Consider the following 20,308-nt stretch of genomic DNA (forward strand, 5'->3'; position numbering starts at 1 on the left):
AAAGTCCACTCTGACTCACTTAAAAGTCGGTCGAATCTAATTCGTGCCCTTTAACCACAAAACCGGATAGAACGACTCTCTGAAATATTAAAACCGGTGTAATTTGACTCTCTTAATGGTTTTGGAGGGTGGTTTCGTGCAGACATGGCGCTTACGTGATGGTGTTGACTTGTCTTCGTCCCACGTGGCGTTAACGTTGCGCTTATGTAATATTAGAATTAAAAATAGATATGTGGGACCCATTTGTCATTTACACACAATAAATACAATGGACCCACTGACTGTGGGGCCCACATGGTCATCTTATCTCCAACCCTTCTTCTTTCTCCCTTTCTCCCCCCTTATTTCTCTCTCTCTCTCTCTCTCTTCCCGTCGGCCGTCTGCGAGGAATGGGATTGGAGCGGCGGTGGCGGGCGGTGGAGCAGCGGACGGGAGCCGGAGTGGTGGCGTCGGGAGGGAGGGTGGGTAGCGTTTTGGGGTGGTGCTGGCGCGGATGGAGGCGAAGGGGAGGCGGCGGCGGCAGGGAAGACGGCTGTGATGGTAGCGGCGGCGGGCGGGAGGGTGGACGAGAGAGGATGGGGCGGCGACCATCCATGCAACGGAGACGGCTCGATGACGACCCCGCAACGACCGGGGACGACCCCGCGATAGAAACAACTCGGCAATGACCCTGCGACGCTAACGGGCGGAGGGAGAGCGGTGGCGGCGCAACACTCTAGATCCGGCCTCCACGTGCTGCTCACCGTGGCGGAGGAGCCGTCGGCGGCCCCCGACGGAGACGACCTCGCGGCCACCGGCGACGGGAGAGAAGCGAGCGGGAGAGGGAGAGAGAGGCCACCTCTCGCTGTCGTCCACCCCACGCGCTGCTCGCCGTGGTTGAGGAGCCGTCGGCCCACCCCCGCGCCGTCGGCTGCCCCGCGAAGATCCGCGACGGCGACGATCTCGCGGCCAGGGTGGGGGACGGGGAGAGGTCGTCGGCGCTGGCGTCCGGCTGCGACATGGCATGGATCGCCATTGATGTCGTTGTTGTCGGAGAGAGAGGAAGGAGGAAGGAGGAAGAAAGGTTGGAGAGAGGATGACCATGTGGGCCCCACATGTCAGTGGGTCCCATTGTATTTTTGTGTGTGAATGATAAATGGGTCCCACATATATATATATTTTTATTTCTAATGTCATATAAGCGCCACGTCAACGCCACGTGTGATGAAGACCCAGTCAACACTGCCACGTCAGCGAAACCACTCTCCAAAACCACTAAGTGAGTCAAATTACACCGGTTTCAATATTTTGGCGAGTTGTTCTATCCGGTTTTGTGGTTAAGGGGCACGAATTAGATTCGGCCGACTTTTAAGGGAGTCGAAGTGGACCTTTTCCTTCACGTATCTTTTCATATTCACCGTACTAAGGTGCACCGTACCTGTAATAGGTTGGAAGGAGTATGGTAGTAGCACTAGCAGCCCCATCGTTTTGCTTATTCGTGGAATAAGCCAAACGACATATTTACAAACAGGATGTAATTTGTGAGTAAAATGTTTATATATATTCTTAGCGATCTAAAAGCAAAGGCTGAAAAACAAATTTCGATGAAAAACCCCAAAATCAATTCCAAATTTTAGGTGGATAATTCAAAATTTGGCTGATGCGGCATAAGCATAAGCGAAAAGATGAGCCCTCCTAATAACGATCCGGCGGCTCAGACCCCAACAGTTCTTAGGCACACCCACTCGAGGAAAGGTCTAATCTCCCTAAAAAACTAGTCCAATAGAAGAAGGGTGGCTCTCCCTTTTAAGGTGGCTTCCTCCTCCCAAGCTAAGTGGGATTATTCAGAGGCTCACACGGTCACCGCCTGACTTTTGCGTCTTTGCCAGCGGATAATAGTGGAGGATGTTCTCATCACCTGCTCCATCTGTTTTAGCACTAACATTTCTATCACTCCGGGATGTGTATAGCCCGCCATCCGAGTAGAGTACTAAGAGCTTATTCAGTTCCTTATCATTCTCAACCATTTCAAATACTATCTCCTTCTCCGTAATATGTTTGACGTTGACTAGTTCAATTTTGTGCTAACCAACATCAAAGAAAAAAAAAATAAAGGTAGTAATTTGGTAAGTTAGCAAATTAAATATATCATTAACAACACGACCTTATCTATTTTAGCTAATTCCATAGCTTTCTGCTCACAAAACTACTGCCAACATTTGACAACACTACCATCTTCATTTTACCTTATCAAAATTTACTAATGCCAAAATTTAGGATTATCAAAGATTAATAAAGTTTTGTTCATCAATAAAGTGAAAAAGCCCTATGAAAGCTAAGAGTATATCAGGTTTGAGACGATTTGTTTGACCAATCGATCCAGATAATGTTTTCCATATCTTAGTGCGGATCTCAGTAGTTTTCCTCTTTTTTTTTCCTTTTGAAAAGGCAAGAAATTTGCCTTGTCGATCTATATTGAGCAGATCTCAATAATGTCACTGTGGAAATTGTGATCGTAACAAGAGGAGAAAATAATTGCGACTACAAATTAATGTAATTAACTGTGAGAAAAATTAACGCAAGGAGAAGGCGTCTTGTTGACTTTAGCTTAAACAGTGTTTAGTCCCCATTGAACCGCCAGTAGTATATTCGACGCGCCACCATCGTGGTGATTTTAGCAGATAAAAAAAAAGAACACGATAAAATTAATTTCCATGCTCCTGCGGCTGGTCTATTGCAGGGAGCATCATTCCTCGGATACAGTTACTGTTGCCTTGTTGGGTACAGTTGTTGTACCACCTGAGTTTTTTTTCAGTTTGTCTCGTACAGTACTGTGATCATATTCTTGTGCTAGACAGCTAGAGCACGACTCTGCTGCCATTCATTGAATTCTAAATAGAATTTGAGGTCGCCTGAGTCACTTTAGTTGGTTGACTCTTTTTCATAATTGCTAAAATTATAAGTACAAGAATCTATATAAATTTATTAAAAGCCAAAAGTTAAAATTCAATACTATTTTGGATTAAAATCTGAAACAAATTCAAGCCATGCAAATTCATATATCTTTGCTTCCGTGCAAAAAAAAAGTATAAACATCATTTGAGAATGTAAAAATTTCCAAAAGTTTTACTCACTTTTCTCCATTTTCTGGCTGTGTTTTCCCCCCTTCTTTCCAACTCTCCTTCATCTTTTTTCGCACTCATGCTTTTCTCCTTCATCTTTTTTCGCGCTCATGTTTTTTAAACTGCTAAATGGTTACACTATTTACAAAAGTTTTTTATAGGAAAGTTGTTTTAAAAAATCATATTAATTAATTTTTAAGTTTTTAGGCTAATACTTAATTAATCATGTGTTAATGGAAAACACCGTTTTCCGTGTGGGGAGTTGGAGACTCAGCCTTTGATGGCAATCCAATGATTCTTGTCCCTTCTCCCTTTTTTTTCTTATTATATAAAAGGTCGAACAACATATTTAAATATTCAAAAATTACAAAATTACATAAAATAAATAAAATTTACAAAACCACATGAAAAATATTCAAACTTAGATAAAAATAAAGTAAAGACATATATAACAACAAAGCTATAGCTAAAAAGAAGTAAAATTGTGCATTGCATACTACTGCGATTTTAGCCTCAGGAATATGCAATTTCAAGTGACTAGGAATTTACAAATTTCGAGACACTTAAAATCTAGCAATACCTTTAAAATCTATCTATATCTATCGATCAATCTATGTACACGTCTTAGATTTTGGAAAAGAACATGAGAGGTAGTAGTAGCCTTTAATTATTTATAATTGCTATATATATATTCTCTCCTTTTAGTAACAGGGCGTGGGACCTGATTAACCGACATTAGCAATTTCAGATGAATAGTACTCCATCCGTTTCACACTATAAGTTATTCTAGCATTTTTTATATTCATATTGATGCTAATGAAGATAAGTCATTTTACCATTTTTTATATTCATATTGATGCTAATGAAGATTTATTAGCATAATATAAATGTGAAAAATGTTAGAATAACTTACATTGTAAAATGGAGAAAGTAGCAATGAAACCGTGATAGCAGCACGCGTGCTTGCTGTCACGGAGCAGCGACGGCGCACGGGGTGGTTGGGAAGGTGGATGGTCCTGGCCTGCTGGATTTTGCATGGAGCAGCCACGGATGCACAGACCGATTCGCTGTAGGTTAGTACTACTATAGTACTACGTGCTTAAAGGAGAAACAGAAAAGATACATAGGATCACTTTTAACAGCGACTGTTTTTGTCCTATTTGCCCGTTAATCCTGCTCGACAGAGCTGTTGCTTATTTTGTTAATTTTATTGGATTTATTGTTAGGATTAGTTGGAACTAGATTCTTTTTTATGTTTTGGTAGAGAAAAAGTCTACAAAGATCGAATTACGGTTGACACGGTAGCATGTTCTACGCTAAAACATGCCGAGCACACCGTGTGCGCTCCACTTTGGTGCATAAGGACGTGATTCTACAAATATATTGGAAACTTGTCATCAACAAACCAGAACTTTTGATATAGATAGGTTTCGTCGAACGCTCATCTTGGAGGAACATCATCAAGGCAAGTGTGTGCTGGTGTACCCTAAGGGCAGTAGCAGTGCAGCGCACGTATAGCGTGTCTCTGCCCACCTGAAGCAGCGAAAACAGATTCAGAGTCACGAGCTTCACAACGCAAGCGCGAGGAAATCACGTCTCCGCTGTGATGTGAGGGAACCGCGACTCCGGAGCAACGAACTCCACAGCACATGCGCCCCTCAAGTTTCTGCGTTGCGTGCCCTTGATGCGACGAAAGAACTCGCGGTTTAGATAAGATGCGAGCGGCTACGCAAAGGCGCGAGTGAATGTGACACGTCCGCATGAGTCTGACCTGGTGCGGTAAGGCAACTCGCCAGGTCAACGCACTATGAAGGGCCTCAGGGGTTGTTTGGTTGGTTGCCACACTTTAGTTATGCCACAATTTTTTAGGTATATGTTTATTTTACTACCGTAATTGTGTCGTGCCACATTTTCTTAGTCCTGGGACCCACATGTCATATTCTCAAATTTGGAGCTAAGCATGACACACTTGTGGACAACTATTTCCAAGCCACACTTGTGCCAACATACCTCAACTAGGCTAAACCTAGTTATGTCAATGTTAGGCATCAACCAAACATCCCATCACCCAATAAAACTTAGGGCATATTTGGGAGGGGGTGGTTCTCGTTGTTGCATTTTTTTTTCCAAAATACTCAAAACGATCTAGGGTGAAAAAGGTTATAATAAACTAGAAGCCAGGAGTTATGTATCAACCAACTATTTATTAAAATCTTAACTTTCCTAAACAAGACCTTAAATTGTTATCTTTCATCGTAGAACTGAAAACAATTTAGGATTAGATAAAAAAAAGATGAGAGAGAAATAAATAGGTAGAAGTGATATATCATTATGATGATTGGGTATGAACGGTTTCAATCAGGTTTGACCCCCCTCCCCAATATTTATATGAAGAATGATCATGTTTCTATATATTTTTGGTGGGTCTAAGGATGAAGCAGACTACTGGTTGCATGAGCCTTGGCGCCCGTGCATCACCATCAATTATTTACGCAGTACTCGACAACTTCCTTATCTCTCCTCCACCTTAGACTTTTCTACCGTCTATAGGTTAATAGATGGCTTTGGTAACTTTATTGTACTTGTCCTAACTGAAACCAAATTTAGTTTTTTTTATATAAGGGTATTATTTTACTCGGCATGTAAATCCAATTGGATATATGCATTTTTTTAAATCAACTTGAAATCAACTTCAGTTGAAGAGCTGAAGATATTAGATACCCAAACAGGATGCTTGTGGAATGGCATATAGTAGTTAGATGAGCCGTGAGCGGTAACAAAAATTGGAAAAATTTGGAACCAGCCGACGCAGCGGCAGCTTACACGTTGTCTTTCGCTGACGATGATGTGTTAGTAGTAGCACTGTAGCAGCCAAGCAGGAGCAGGCAGGAGTAGTAGTGATCACGGTGACTCGGAAACGCGCCGCACAAGCCATCCCAAAATCTCCTCCAATTTGCTTTGCTTTGGAAAAAAACCCAATTAAATTATACCATTATTCCATAATCAGCAGCGGTGACGGCTTGGCTTAGCTTAACTTTGGCTTTAGTACTCATCTCCTACTAAGCTCGTGGACTTTTCCTTCTCTCGTCAACAGCAGCGCACCTCACCTCCGCCGCTCGCCTCGCCTCGCCTCGCCTTCCTCCTCCCATCCTCACCCCGTTGAATTTCTCCCACCTCCGATTTCTTCTTCCTCGTTGAACCATTCCCCACCCTTCTTCTCCTCCTCATCCTCCTCTCCGCGCCCCGCCTCTGCGGCGAGGTAGGTGTTCGATCGGTCGGATGGACGCGTCGGATGGCCGCCCGTCGCCGCGGAGCCGGCAGCTGCAGGGCCCGCGCCCGCCGCGGCTGGCCGTCAGCAAGGACTCCCACAAGGTCAGGAAGCCGCCCGTCGTGCCGCAGCCGCGCGGGGGCGGCGGGGTGGTGGCTGGGCCGTCGCGGCCGCAGCAGCAGCAGCAGCCGCGGGCGCCGGTCATCATCTACGACGCCTCGCCGAAGGTTATTCACACCAGGCCCAGCGAGTTCATGGCGCTCGTCCAGCGCCTCACTGGCCCTGGCTCCGCCGCCGTGGCGGCGGTGGCTGCTCCCGTGGCCGCTGGCTTCCACGCCGAGGCTTCGTCGTCGTCGTCCGCCTCCGCCTCCGCGCTGCCGCCGCAGTTCCAGCTGCCGCAGGAGTTCATGCTCTCCCCGACCGCCGCGCTCTCCCCCGCCGCGAGGTACGCCGCCATCGAGAGGTCCGTACGGCCGCTTCCCCCCACCACCGCGCACTACTACACCGCCGACGCCGACGACCCCATCCTGCTCGACGTCGACGGCGACGCCGCCGCCTTTGCGGCGGCCCTCGGCCCCGCCCGCCCGAGCATCCTCTCCCCGGTGCCCTCCGCGCTGCCGCCCGCGGCGTCGTCGGGGCTCTTCTCCCCGCTCGACCAGGCCTCCCTCTCCTGGCTCAGCGACCTCAGCCCCTTCCTCCACTCCGCCGGCGCCGCCGCCGCACCCCCGCCGCCGTTCGCGCCGAGCCCCCGCAGCCTGCTGCTGTCCACGCCCACCATGCCGTCGCCGGCGACCTTCTCCGTCATGGAATTCTTCAGCAGCAACTTCCCGGACCTGTAAACTAATCCCAGCTCACCTCATTTGATTACTCCCTCTCGCGTCCGTGTCACCCCCGGGGTTAATTACTTTAATCCTTAATTAATCTTTTACCGCGTGCGCCGGCGAGGTTAAAAAGTAAAAAATCACATTGCCGCGCCGGTGAGGTAACTTCCAGCGAGGCGGGCGGGTTGGCGAGATGGCACGGTCGTTCGATTTTTTAATGGAGGAAAAAGAAAACAATATTCTCAGATATTTTCTCCTGTGGGTGAGGGGAAGTTGGCTTGGCTAAGCTAGCATTAATTGTTGGAGTAGGTGAATTTCTCTTCTCATGCTTGCTTCCTCTCCTACTGTTAATGTATTGATAATTTGATATTATAATCAGCTTTAGGTAGGCTAACCTCTCGTTGGCTTTATTTTTCTTCCTCTTTTTCTTCTTTTCGTTCTGCTGATTGTGTAACTTGTAAACGAAGGAGATGATTGATTGGTTGATTTAATGCTAGTTTCATTTGTTCATTCTTTATTACCCTGAGCCCTTCAGACTTGGTCATGTATGGTTGAGATGATTTAATTGCCGATGATTTTACGTCTCGGTTTACCGCCGGTGTCTACCTGGCTTTTTGTCTGGAGAATTCTTTGGTACATAAACATGTGTCTGATCGATGCTTAAATGTTGAAAGCCTTGTTTTGATGGTAACAGGAAAAAAATAAGCATCATGTTTTAGAACTAGATTAGTATAAGAGAAAATAAGCTAGACAGATTTCGATTACTACTTGCGATTCTCTAGTTTTGAGGCAACTAAAATATTTGAAGATATATCAATCCCTTCAGGTGATGTACCACAAAACTATTGATTTAAAAATAAATTTATCATAAAACTATGTATTTAAGGTGGAGTATCGAAAAACTATAGATTTATTAACAAAATTATCACAAAACTACGAATTTTGGAGTTTAAATCCTTAGAGCTAGTGTTATATTTGAGTTATAAATATCTAAGTTTTGGTATTAAATTGATACTAAACCTATACTTTTGTGATAACTTTGTTACTAAATTTATAATTTTACGATACTCCACTTTAAATCTATAGTTCTCCGAGAAATTTATTGTTAAATTTATAATTTTGTGATACATCACATCAGCTTAAATATATAGTTTTATGATAATTTAGTCAAAGTATCTGTAGTTTTCTGAAATTTAGTCTTATTTGTTTTATAGAGGGGAAAGTTCATTTTATATTCATGAACTTTCATAAAAGTCTAAAATTCATTCCTTACCTTTTAAATCAGACAATATTTATCCCCGAAATTTCAGTACATTCACTTTTCATTCTATCACCAGATTCAAAGTGATTTTGGATGACATGTAATACATATTATCTTTTGCGAGCTATATAAAAAATAATTGGCTGGTGGAAAAATAATTCTATAGTACTCCCTCCGTTTCACAATGTAAGCCATTCTAGCATTTCCCATATTCATATTGATGTTAATGAATCTAGATAGATATATATGTCTAGATTCATTAATATCAATATGAATGTGGAAAATGTTAGAATGACTTACATAGTGAAACGGATAAAGTATGTTGTTTGTAATGACCTTCATTTTGGAACATATCTAATTTATTTCATTTTAATATACACAAATGTCCAATTGAAAATTTTCAAAGATATTTTTATGTAAATTATAAAAGTTAAAAATCCAAACATAATTCTAGCTTATAAAATTCTGAAAACATTAATTAAAATTTTAGATTTCTCCAAAAATAGTTACAAAATAAAAAAACTTAGAAGTACATTAATTTGGTCCATTATGATTTGATTTTAATTTTATCCAAATATATGATTTCATTCAAATTTTAGCTCCTTTTTCTAAAGGAAAAAAAACCATACTACCTCTATTTTTTAATAGATGACACCGTTGACTTTTGGTACACGTTTTATCATTCGTCTTATTAAAGAATTTATGTAATTATAATTATTTTTTGTGATTTTTTTATCGCTAAATGTATTTTAAGCATGATTTATATCTCATGTATTTGCATAAATTTTTCTAATAAGATGAATGATCAAACATGTATTTAAAAGTTAATAGTGTAATCCATTAAAAAACAAAGGGAATATGATATGTTGCTTGCAGAAAAAAATCGTTTTAAATGCTCTGTGCAAGATAAGATAATTTATTGAGATTTTTTTTAGGATTTTTATAGATGTTTATAATTCATATAATTGTATCACATTGTCACATCTAGGCCATGTCGTCCAAAACCACTTAATCTAGTCTAAGGATGAAAAGTGATTTTTTTTTAGATAATGGATGTAAAGTAAATGGTATGGCCAGTTCATGAATGAATAATACCAGATTTTAAAGTCTAGGGATGAATTTTATACTTTCCTGAAAATTCAAGGATGTAAATTTTCTTTTACTAAAAATGCGAACAAGTTTTACAACTAAAATTGCATCTGAAACAGTTTTGTGCAAATGTCCTGCTTTGTGAATACGGGTGGCACGAGCTATAAGCCTATAACAATATTGAAAGCATAAACCACATGGCATTGCACCTCGAGTTACCAAGTGCATGATTTTTCTTTAAGACTTTATTTTGCATAGGTACAAAGGTAACATGTAGTAGTTCGTCTATAACAAAAGGAAAAAACAATTTCACACTAACTTGCGTGAAAAGTACACATGAAAATCATCCATAATTAAACTTTAAAACCAAGCATTATTTCTTGATAAACTTAGCAAACCATATAAAACACCCCTAACCTAATCCCTTCTTTCTATAAAACTAATACACACTAAACGCCTAAAGCTCAACATGCAAGCATACTATTTATTAGCACTCCTAAAAACTATATGCAAGAATGCCACATCAATCCATTAAGTATACAAAGCTCAGCATGCAATCATGATAATGTGGATTTATATACAAAATATATGATAATGTGAATTTATATATGCCTTATATTATTACAATACAATTCATGATTTATTTTTTCAAACGTCATTGTGTATTGTTATAATATATTAACACTATTTTCATGCGCAATATGGGTATCGTTATAGTTAGACAGTTATAGTTAGCCAATTCGCATATTTCTACTTCACTCAAGTTTTTTTTTTTCCTGAAAATAGATTCAGGTAACAATACATAATAATTATATGCTATCTTATCATGCATACTAAAACAAAACACACATATTAAACAATAATCACACATTAAACAATAATTTGAATTGTAGCCGGAAAACATGTTGTTATGCGCACAATATGTAACAATGCTACGTGTGATTGTGAGGTGGAGCAAAGGGAGGTGAATGGATAACTAATAAATGATTACATTGGATGAATAAGTAGCTTATTGATCCAACGGTTATTATCTTTATACAAATATGATCTAATGGCTTAAAACTACTAATGATATGGCTTCTTGTATGTCTTGCTTTATAGGAATAAATGTCTCTTAGTGGGTACCAATTATATATGAAGATAGGATCTATAAGATCTCCCTTCAAGAGATTTTTGCCCGATCAAAAAGATATTGGTAGATGTCAACATGTTTAGAGTTTATTTCGGGAAACTTTTTGTAGCTATAGCTTCTCCTCTAAACAAAAGCTCCTAGCTTGTTTAGCTTTTTTTTTTTTTTCTAAATTTTCAGAATCCAGAAAATATACTGGAAGCCGCAATTGGTTACCCCAACTTCTTCATACCTTTACCAGCTGTTTTTCATAATAAAAAGGTCTACTAGACATGCCCTACCTATTGTGTAATTTCAACATAAATATGTAACATATCATCAGTGTATGTATTTCTTAGGCTCAGTTGAAACACGTAATTTCTAATAAGGATTTAAATTTCTCATAAGGATTTAAATTTCTTTGTTTTACCGAGCTCACAGAAAAATTCTCATAAGAATTTAAATTTCTCTAAAATTCCTTTAATTTTTTTTTCAATCCAAAAGATTTTCCTTACATTTCGCAAGTCGAAGAACAAATTTGAAACCAAAACATGTAAGGAGAACAAAATAAAAAAAAAATCTTAGAACTTGGAAGCGTAAAAGGGGAGTGAGATATTTTGGACAGGTTTGGCACTATCCCATCCGTTATCCCCTTGGCTTTCCTTTTCCTCCCTCCCTCTCGCCTCGCTCCGGGCCACTCCCTCTCCCTCCTCTCTCCGCCGCCGCCGCCGCCGTGCGCCATGGTGGCGCTCGCCTCCCTCTCGTCCCTCTCCCCCTGCGGGCTCGCGCGCCGCCGCTCGTCCTCCTCCGCCGCCTCTATCTCATGCTGCGCGGCCCCGCCGCCGCCCTCCGCGAAAGGTATATACGTATACATGCCATGGCTTGCTTACATCTCTCTCTCGTTTCTTACTCCATCCCGCCGCCGCTGATTCTTCGTGGGAGGGAGATGATGTGGAAGGAATCGGAAAAATGGCAGGCCATGCACGTCCCCCGTGACGAACTTTGTACTCCTTATCGTCCCAATTTCACTTGCGAGTCTCTGTGATTGCGGACCTCGCCGGTAGCCGCCGGTCGTCACCTCCTCCCCATCCTTGTCAAGCGCGCCCTAGGACCTATTACCCCTGAACTAGTACCACTCGTTTAGGGGTTTAGTGTCAAATTTTTGTTGGGGTTTAGTGTCCAAAATGTTTGGAGGTTTAAGTGAATCTCCCCAAGCCCTATGTTAGGTTGGTTTTGTTAATTTGCGGAATCATGGATCGCTTTCGTATAGTTGTGTTGTATGAGGTCGCGTACTGCTATTGAGAATCATCTGTCACTGCAAATCGTCTCCATTTTTATTATGTCAAGGTGATTTTGTTGGATGGAGTCTCCCAGTCTGTAACACAAAAGCATAGATAGTTAGAACACATGGTTTCAGCCAGTGGGGGAATCCAGTAAAAAAGTGGGTTTCTATGCATATTATAACACGTCGAGTACTCCTATTATCAAGTTGCAACTATTATGAGCTAAAACACCTAAAAATGGAAGTCTCACCCGGTGTCCTGTGCACCAGGGTGATACTATGTACTAGTTCAGTCCCAGTATTCAACTGTTTACAAATCTGCCACAGTTACGCGAAATGGAAAATTCTTCTCTGCTTAGACACTCACAAGTGAAGGGCATTTCTTCCTAATGTCTACAGGATCTCAAGAATCCAGAACTCCACGTAGAAGGGTGAGGAAAACTGAGGGTGCCACCAAGAGCCTGGAAGATTCAGTCAAGCGAAAGATGGAGCAGTTTTATGAAGGATTGGATGGTCCACCTCTCCGAGTCCTTCCAATAGGTGGCCTTGGAGAAATCGGCATGAATTGCATGCTTGTAGGGAACTATGACCGTTACATATTGATAGATGCAGGGGTCATGTTTCCAGAGTATGTATTCTGTTTCTGTTGCTTGCTGCTGCTTACATTACTGTTTGATTCACATCTTTTTTGTCTGTCATTTTCATGTGTCTATTTGCAACTTTGCATTTTGTGAATAGCGTTTATTTTGGCAAAACATGTATACAAGTGAGGACTTTGATAGATAACTGCTCACTTATTCTTCTACACTGTGGCATGATCATGATCGCTTGGCATTTATAGACTTTGATAGAGTTCCTGCACACATTTTCCTGTCTATGTGTATGCTAATTTGTTTTTCCTGTCTACTGCTATATTTTGACTGAAGTGAATTCAATTTAAACTTGTGTCAGCTTTGATGAGTTCGGTGTGCAAAAGATTATCCCAGACACAACATTCATCAAGAAATGGAGTCACAAAATCGAAGCTGTTATTATAACGCATGGCCATGAAGATCACATCGGTGCGTTGCCCTGGGTAAATGATTCTTCTGTTACTCATACATCATTCATCGTTACTGCTTGGCTATGACTGCACAACAAATGCCAAAAAGGCTTCGGTCACATGCAACTAACAACCTCTACAGCTATTTGAGACACAAATGATTGTGCAGAAGATGGTAGCAGGGTGCCATACTGTAAATTTTAACAACATGAGTCAGCTGCTGCAAAAAAGTCAGAAAAAAGATAACTGATTCGAAGGATATAACCTTGTTCTTGTGTCAAAGCTAACATTCTCTAAAACTCAAAGCTCTCAGCATATCTAAGTCAGTAACAAGAAACTTTCTTCATCTAAACTTATTGGGGCTCATGAAAGATGCATTCATTTCTCTCTAACAAGATATGCGTTCATTCTTATGTTTTCCATTGTATTTGCTGTCCACAGGTAATCCCAGCGCTGGATTCAAGCACACCGATTTTCGCATCATCTTTTACCATGGAGGTAACAGTCAGTTCTTTTGACTATGCATGTTCTGCATTATTGGCTGTTATTATTACATATAATTTGTTTCGTTAATCTTCAGCAGTACTAAGATGTAGTTTTTCATATTTGGCAGCTAATAAAGAGGCGTTTGAAGGAGTTTGGAATTTTTCTCTCGTCCAGGCTTAAGGTTTTTAGAGTAAGGAAGAGATTTCAGGCTGGGCCATTTGAGGTGGAGCCCCTCCGTGTAACTCATTCAATTCCGGACTGCTGTGGCTTAGTGCTTCGTTGTGCTGATGGCATAATTTTCCATACTGGTGACTGGAAAGTAAGTTATATAAGGAATGATTGCATACTCAATTTCTTTAATTTTGGTGTCCCTTTTAACTAATTTTTCAATAAAAGATTGACGAATCACCAGTGGATGGAAAAATATTTGATCGGCAAGCATTGGAAGAGCTCTCCAAAGAAGGCGTTACACTTGTAAGTTTATACAATATCAGCCATGCATCCGGACCAGTACTTTTCAATGGTTTAAGTTATTGTCCTATGTTGCACCTTATACTCCCCCCATCCATGAATGTTGTCACTCACTTTTGTTCACAAAATACTTGATATTTCATGTTTCCCAGTGCATGTTTTTCCGTTTTCTATTTTTTTTTCTCTCTTTTTCGTTGTCCTTCTTTATCACATATTTGGTGGGTCCATAATTTATTGGTTAGTTTGGAAGGGCATTATGGGCATATCATATAAATTCAAATGGTTTCCTATGTGTGCCATGGTCAGAAGTGACAAATAAACGTGGATGAAGAGAGTACCATGTAGGACGGAAAGAAATGATGATGCAGTGTCACATATTAAAAGAAACTATTGTCAGATCACTTCTGTACTGGCACGCCGAGCTATTTGTTGATATGTTGCTAACATTATTTCTCTTCTCTTTCTGGTTATTTTTGATGCAAGATGATGAGTGATTCTACAAATGTTCTATCCCCTGGAAGGTCCATCAGCGAATCTGTTGTTGCTGGTTCATTGTTGCGACATATTTCAGAAGCAAAAGGAAGAGTAATTACCACACAGTTTGCTTCCAATATACATCGTATTGGGAGCATCAAAGCTGCTGCAGACTTAACTGGTCGAAAGCTGGTAGAAATTGCTTCAACATATAGTGCAACTCTACCTTGTCTTGTTCGACTTGGATGATGTTTTTAATAGTTTGTACTTTTGATAAACTGGAACAGGTATTTGTTGGAATGTCACTCAGGACTTACCTTGATGCTGCTTTCAGGGATGGAAAGTCACCGATTGATCCATCAACCTTGGTATGCAATAATATTATTAGAGTTATTCAATAGTCTTTGTGTGGAATTGCTACACTATTTTGTTGTAATTGGAACTTAATGATGCAATATATGGAACAATGTCTTTTACTGTCCTGGTGATCTATGCAATTGGCATCGAGATAAGCACATCCTTAACAATTTGTTTCCATTACCATTTTTATAGCTATCGACATTGCATCTCAACATTTTTATAGCTTCTAAATATTAACTTGTTTGGCTCTCCTGGGTGCTACTTGCAGCAGTTCTGACAAACCGTAGAGTAATTTGATGCTTGATTGTATTCTTCCCGGTTAATTGCCACATGTATGCCTTGACCTATACTTTTTCGTATCTCTTAATAAATTTATCTGGTGGTTCTGATATATTTGTCTTGGACAAGGTGCCTTTAATAGAATCTAGGTTCTTGCTGAAGGTACTTGAGCTTATGGAAACAGTAATATATGGTGAAACAGCTATAATATCAGAAAATGCTCTGAGTCTTCTTTAGATGTCTTAACTCTTAATGATTGTGAGTAGTGCTGTAATGCACTAGTTTGAGAGTTGAGTTATTTTTCTGTATCACTCTGTTGGTATGACGTGTGATGATATCACGGAATGTAGTCCTCCTTATTTCATAGTAGTCGTTCTGCAGGTTAAGGTAGAGGACATGGATGCCTATGCCCCAAATGATCTTCTAGTTGTTACTACAGGTTCACAAGTAAGTCTTACAGCCTAAGAGATCTACAATTTTCAGTAGCCCATGCACCACCTTATAATTCTTTCAAATATTTTCAGGCAGAGCCACGTGCAGCTCTAAATCTTGCATCTTTTGGAGGAAGTCATGCCCTTAAACTATCCAAAGAGGATGTCCTTCTGTATTCTGCTAAGGTACTTCATCATTGTCATTGTCATCATCTCTTCACTTTATTGACCTTGATACATTACTTTAGAAGCTTTGAGATTAGTTAAATGGGATGGTGCCATTGTATGTTACCTACCCACAGCCATGCTTCCTAGATCAAGTCGTCATCTTTTCACTTGCTGCCTTGCTGGCTTCTTCCTACAGCAGAAGTTCCTTATGCTCTGTTGAGGAAATTGTCTTTTCTTGTACGTGTGTGCTTTTATCGATTAAAATCTCTTTGCTTAAAACTACTATATATAGAATGATGCCTAATTCATCAGTAAAAGAACTCATGAAACTATGGCAATAATGCATCCTTTGTGTATTACGTACGCGTCCAGGTTGATTGGTTTATATTTTGATTGCTAGAATTGCAAATGATCTTGTGATGTATATGCTTTCTTTCCAGGTTATCCCTGGAAATGAGTCACGTGTAATGAAGATGTTAAATCGCCTTACTGAGCTTGGTCCAAAAATTGTGATGGGAAAGGATGCTGGTCTCCATACCTCTGGGCATGCCTATCACGATGAACTTGTAAGTTCTCCTTCGCCTGTACTGTTTTCTGTTCTTTGATGTTAATTAGTTCCTTTTCTGCAATAGCAATTGCCTTCTACTGTCCTGAATCTCCTTGTTAAATAACTCTCTACTCTCGCCTGACATGAGCTGACATGGCATGCCATTTTTTCACTATTTCCAGGAGGAAGTCCTACAGATTGTCAAACCACAGCACTTCTTGCCTGTTCATGGAGAACTCCTGTTTCTTAAAGAACATGAATTACTTGGAAGATCTACTGGCATAAGGCACACCACTGTAAGTACTCTCTTAGCGATGGTTTAGATATCATGGGCAATGGATTTCTGTAATAAGGGGGGAGACTACTTATCAGTTTAAGTCTTTGAAGGTTATGGTATTTTGAACAAACAAAATTTATGTAGTGTTTGCTTTTCCTCCATGCCCCTTGTAATCTTAAATTACTTGCGTAAACAAAAGGATTTAATTATTATTCACTTTAAACTGTAAACTGGTTGGAGCTCCGTTTCTCTACTCTTTGAGCTTCTTACAATATTTGTTCATGCATCTATCTGCAAATGAATTAGCACTTAACTACTGAAGTATCTATCTGCAAATGAATTTGTTTTTGCCTTAGTTATTTGTAAACATTTGTGCTCGGGTCAGGATTCCAAGTATCAGCATTCCATCATATGTATTTTTTAGCCAAATGTAAAAACTATTTGGTACTTGTTATTGTTCTTAGATTGCTTGCTTCAATCTCAGGTAATTAAAAATGGAGAGATGCTTGGCGTGTCACATTTAAGAAACAGAAGAGTTTTGTCTAATGGGTTTGTTGCATTAGGGAAGGAAGATTTGCGGGTGAGGATCTATTTTGTACCATTCCCTTTTTCTTTTCTTTTTTTTGGCTTCACCTACTCTAAATCTAACATGATGCACTGTATATTGTAGCTAATGTATAGTGATGGCGATAAAGCTTTTGGAACATCCACTGATCTCTGCATTGATGAGAGATTAAGGATTGCATCTGATGGCGTTATTTTTGTCAGGTAATATTAAACAATTTTGGTGCATTTGCTATGGCGTTTATCTTCAGTAAAAATCTCCTCTGGGATCAAATGAGAGAACAAATTATATTAACATGCTGCTCTTGTGAAAACGGCAAAATCATATATGGTGATTGTTAACGCTTATCTTGTTTCTTGCAGCATGGAAATCTTCCGACCTCAGAAGGAACTTGCTTCATCACAGTCAGGATTGAAAGGGAAGTTCAAAATAACAACAAGATGCCTATGGCTTGATAATGGAAGACTATTAGATGCACTTTACAAAGCTGCATATGCTGCATTATCAAGTTGTCCAGTGAATTGTCCACTTAGTCACATGGAGAGGATGGTATCTGAAATCTTGAGGAAAATGGTAAGGAAGTATAGTGGGAAGAGGCCTGATGTCATTGCGGTTGCTACAGAGAACACAACAGTGAGTTTTGTAGAAGACTCAGAAACTAAATCATCTGGAAAGTTTGGATCTTTCTCAGCTCCTAGGCATTCGAGCAGGAGTTCAGGTAGGAGTCTTGAAGAAAGTGATAAATCACGCCCAGAGAATACAGAGGGAGAGGCTAAAGGTACTATTCGCAAAGTATCTTAATCTTACCTTTGAAAATGTGGAGGTCTAACCCTATATTATTATCTGTATTAAGTGTCCCATCATACTGATTTTCTTGTTCACTGTTCAGATTCATGAAATTCTGTGCATTTGATTCCATGCCTTTTGTGCTGTCTAAGATGTATCGACACTGTCGTTACTTTGTTACACAGAAAATCTTCCTGATGTCCTGAGAACAACACGTGATGATGCAACCACAAGCTCCAATGGCGAAGCATTTTTCTCCTCAGATTTGCATAAGCCTAAAACACTAGAGCATTTTTGGGACTCATTCAAATCCCCTACAGCTGTAAAAATTGCAAGAATTGTCAATGGTTCAGCTCAAGGGAGTAAATCAAAGATTGGCAAGATCAGCATAGTGGGTAAGGACTCTAGCAATCCTTCTTCTGCTCCAGTTAAATCTTCAAAAAAGAACAAGTGGAAGCCTGAGGAAATTAAGAGCTTAATTCAGATGCGTGGCGAAATGAATGAGCAATTTCAGACTGTGAAAGGGAGAATGGTTCTGTGGGAAGAGATATCTTCTAGCATGTTGAGCCAGGGGATAAGTCGTACACCAGCACAGTGCAAGTCTCTATGGACATCATTGGTTCAGAAATATGAGGTAGATCATTGACGTCCTTACAGTTTTGGCATAAATTCAGTTTATCTTTTTTATTGCGAGGAAATAATTAAGTTTGACTTGTTTTCCCATCTTGTGGTATAGCTTCCCAAATGCAGATATAATACCACATATATAAGCTATATGATGCATAAGGAAAAATAGTCAAATTATGTAATTTCTATAGCTTATCTGGTTATATGTGCATCATATAGCTTATATATGTGGTATTATATCTGCATCATGTACTGCACAAACGTAGCAGCTGACATTGCATTTGTTAGTCAGAAGCAGCATAATAGGATAAGCTTAACCCTTCAGTTTTTATTTGTTTGGCAGGAGAGCAAGAAAGATGAGGAAAGCGTAAAGACGTGGCCGTATTTCTTGGACATGGACAGGGTTTTATCAAGCCAAGGGGAAATGGCAACCCAATGATCCCAAGGCCGTAGTTTAGTGGTTGTAATTTTGGAGAGTGATGGCATAATCAATCAAGTGGCAGGATGAGATGGCTGCAGCGTGTTCTTCTCCATAGAATATACATGCCATAATTCATTCCACGAAAAGGGAGGCAGGCACTTGGAATGAGTAAGCTGCTACGTATTCACCATGAGTGTGCTACAGGGCTAGGGATAGCTGATATTATTTGATCAACTATACTAGATTAAGTAATTGAATAGCTAAGTTTTGTTGTGCTATTATTTTTGGTGTAAGAAGACACCAAATGCTAATACGAAGGCTTTCAATTGAGCTACCCACATGCCTATGCGTGTAAATTAACATGTTTGATTGTGGGACGTGATAGGGTGGTTAGAGCGAACGCATTTATTAGGTGTTTAGTTTGAGGGTAAGTGGGATGAGATTATTCTTTAAAAAGGAATATTCATTTAAGATCTAGGTTAGCTCTGTACCTTAAAAATTAAGGCCCTTTTAATTCAAAGAAAAATCATAGGAATTTTTAAGGATTTCATTCCTATGGTATTTTTTTTTCTATATAGCCCTTTGAATAAAAAAATGAATCATATGAAATTCTTATGGAATATCTTATTCCATGTAAGTTTTGGAGGAAATTTAATACGAGGTAGAACATCATGGGAAGTTTCCTTTGAGTTTTTATCTCCTTAAATTTTTGTATTTTTCTTGTGGTCCAATCAAACAGTCGTTTATATGTTTTTCTTATGTTTTGCAATCCTATATTTTAGACTTGCATTCATATTAGAATCCTATATTTTTTCTATTTCTCCGTATTTCCATTCCTACGATTTAAAGAGAGCCCAATGGACCAATCCAATCGCTCCGATACTGATATGTGGCCATGTCATCCTCTAAAAAAGCATCTCATCTCTCATGTCAAATCTATCTTTCTAAAGTTGGTTTGTCTCAAGCTATCTTATTGGGTCATATGGTAATGTTAAATTTTTTAGATAAATCTAAGGAAATTATGCATAAGGAAAAATAGTCAAATTATGTAATTTCTATAGACTTCTCAATTATCTGTCTTCAGACAAATCTAGAGAATATCCATAAAAAAAATACCGAGAAGCAAACAAAATGCACATCATCCAGATTCTAGAGGCTTCCCAATATCCCTTTGCAATCTATCTATCTATCTCATGTTGTTGGTTGGTTTTATGCTAGATGATTAGTTGCCCTCACCATCCTTTAGTTGACCTTGTCTTTAGATAAATCTAGAGAATATCCATAAAAAAAGAAATACCGAGAAGCAAACAAAATGCACATCATCCAGATTCTAGAGGCTTCCCAATATCTCTTTGCAATCTATCTATCTATCTTATGTTGGTTGGGTTTATGCTAGATGATTAGTTGCCCTCACCATCCTTTAGTTGACCGACACATGGTAAGA

At 39.9% G+C, this 20,308-nt stretch overlaps 2 protein-coding genes across 3 annotated transcripts; both read left to right on the forward strand.

Moving 5' to 3' along the window:
* The first annotated feature begins 6,119 nt into the window (after window positions 1–6,119).
* On the forward strand, window positions 6,120–7,801 carry LOC127761867 (protein MKS1-like). The gene has a single exon (XM_052286199.1). It carries the CDS (start codon window positions 6,381–6,383, stop codon window positions 7,206–7,208), a length of 828 nt encoding a protein of 275 aa, XP_052142159.1. The 5' UTR covers window positions 6,120–6,380; the 3' UTR covers window positions 7,209–7,801.
* A 3,495-nt stretch (window positions 7,802–11,296) lies between these two features.
* On the forward strand, window positions 11,297–19,304 carry LOC127763231 (ribonuclease J). Of its 2 annotated transcripts, XM_052287873.1 has the most exons (17): window positions 11,297–11,506; window positions 12,330–12,558; window positions 12,882–13,005; window positions 13,414–13,470; window positions 13,586–13,777; window positions 13,855–13,932; window positions 14,413–14,595; window positions 14,691–14,771; window positions 15,424–15,489; window positions 15,567–15,659; window positions 16,082–16,207; window positions 16,371–16,484; window positions 16,950–17,045; window positions 17,136–17,233; window positions 17,393–17,808; window positions 18,002–18,450; window positions 18,787–19,304. In XM_052287873.1, exons 1-17 carry the CDS (start codon window positions 11,389–11,391, stop codon window positions 18,880–18,882), a joined length of 2,616 nt encoding a protein of 871 aa, XP_052143833.1. In that variant the 5' UTR covers window positions 11,297–11,388; the 3' UTR covers window positions 18,883–19,304. The 2 variants fall into 2 exon arrangements, with proteins under 2 accessions (XP_052143833.1, XP_052143834.1); XM_052287874.1 differs by lacking the exon at window positions 11,297–11,506 and having other exon boundaries at window positions 12,410–12,558; window positions 12,882–12,991; window positions 18,787–19,298.
* Window positions 19,305–20,308: the final 1,004 nt, after the last annotated feature.

The sequence above is a fragment of the Oryza glaberrima genome, chromosome 2 (assembly GCF_000147395.1).
Source record: "Oryza glaberrima chromosome 2, OglaRS2, whole genome shotgun sequence".
In the NCBI taxonomy this organism is placed as follows: domain Eukaryota; kingdom Viridiplantae; phylum Streptophyta; class Magnoliopsida; order Poales; family Poaceae; genus Oryza; species Oryza glaberrima.

Excerpts from the sequence above, each read along its gene's own strand:
- LOC127763231 (XM_052287873.1), top strand. The coding sequence starts at position 11,389 with ATGGTGGCGCTCGCCTCCCTCTCGTCCCTCTCCCCCTGCGGGCTCGCG. Across the intron at positions 11,507-12,329 it reads GCCGCCGCCCTCCGCGAAAG|GATCTCAAGAATCCAGAACT; the intron begins GTATATACGTAT and ends TAATGTCTACAG. Across the intron at positions 13,471-13,585 it reads CATCATCTTTTACCATGGAG|CTAATAAAGAGGCGTTTGAA; the intron begins GTAACAGTCAGT and ends CATATTTGGCAG.
- LOC127761867 (XM_052286199.1), top strand. The coding sequence starts at position 6,381 with ATGGACGCGTCGGATGGCCGCCCGTCGCCGCGGAGCCGGCAGCTGCAG.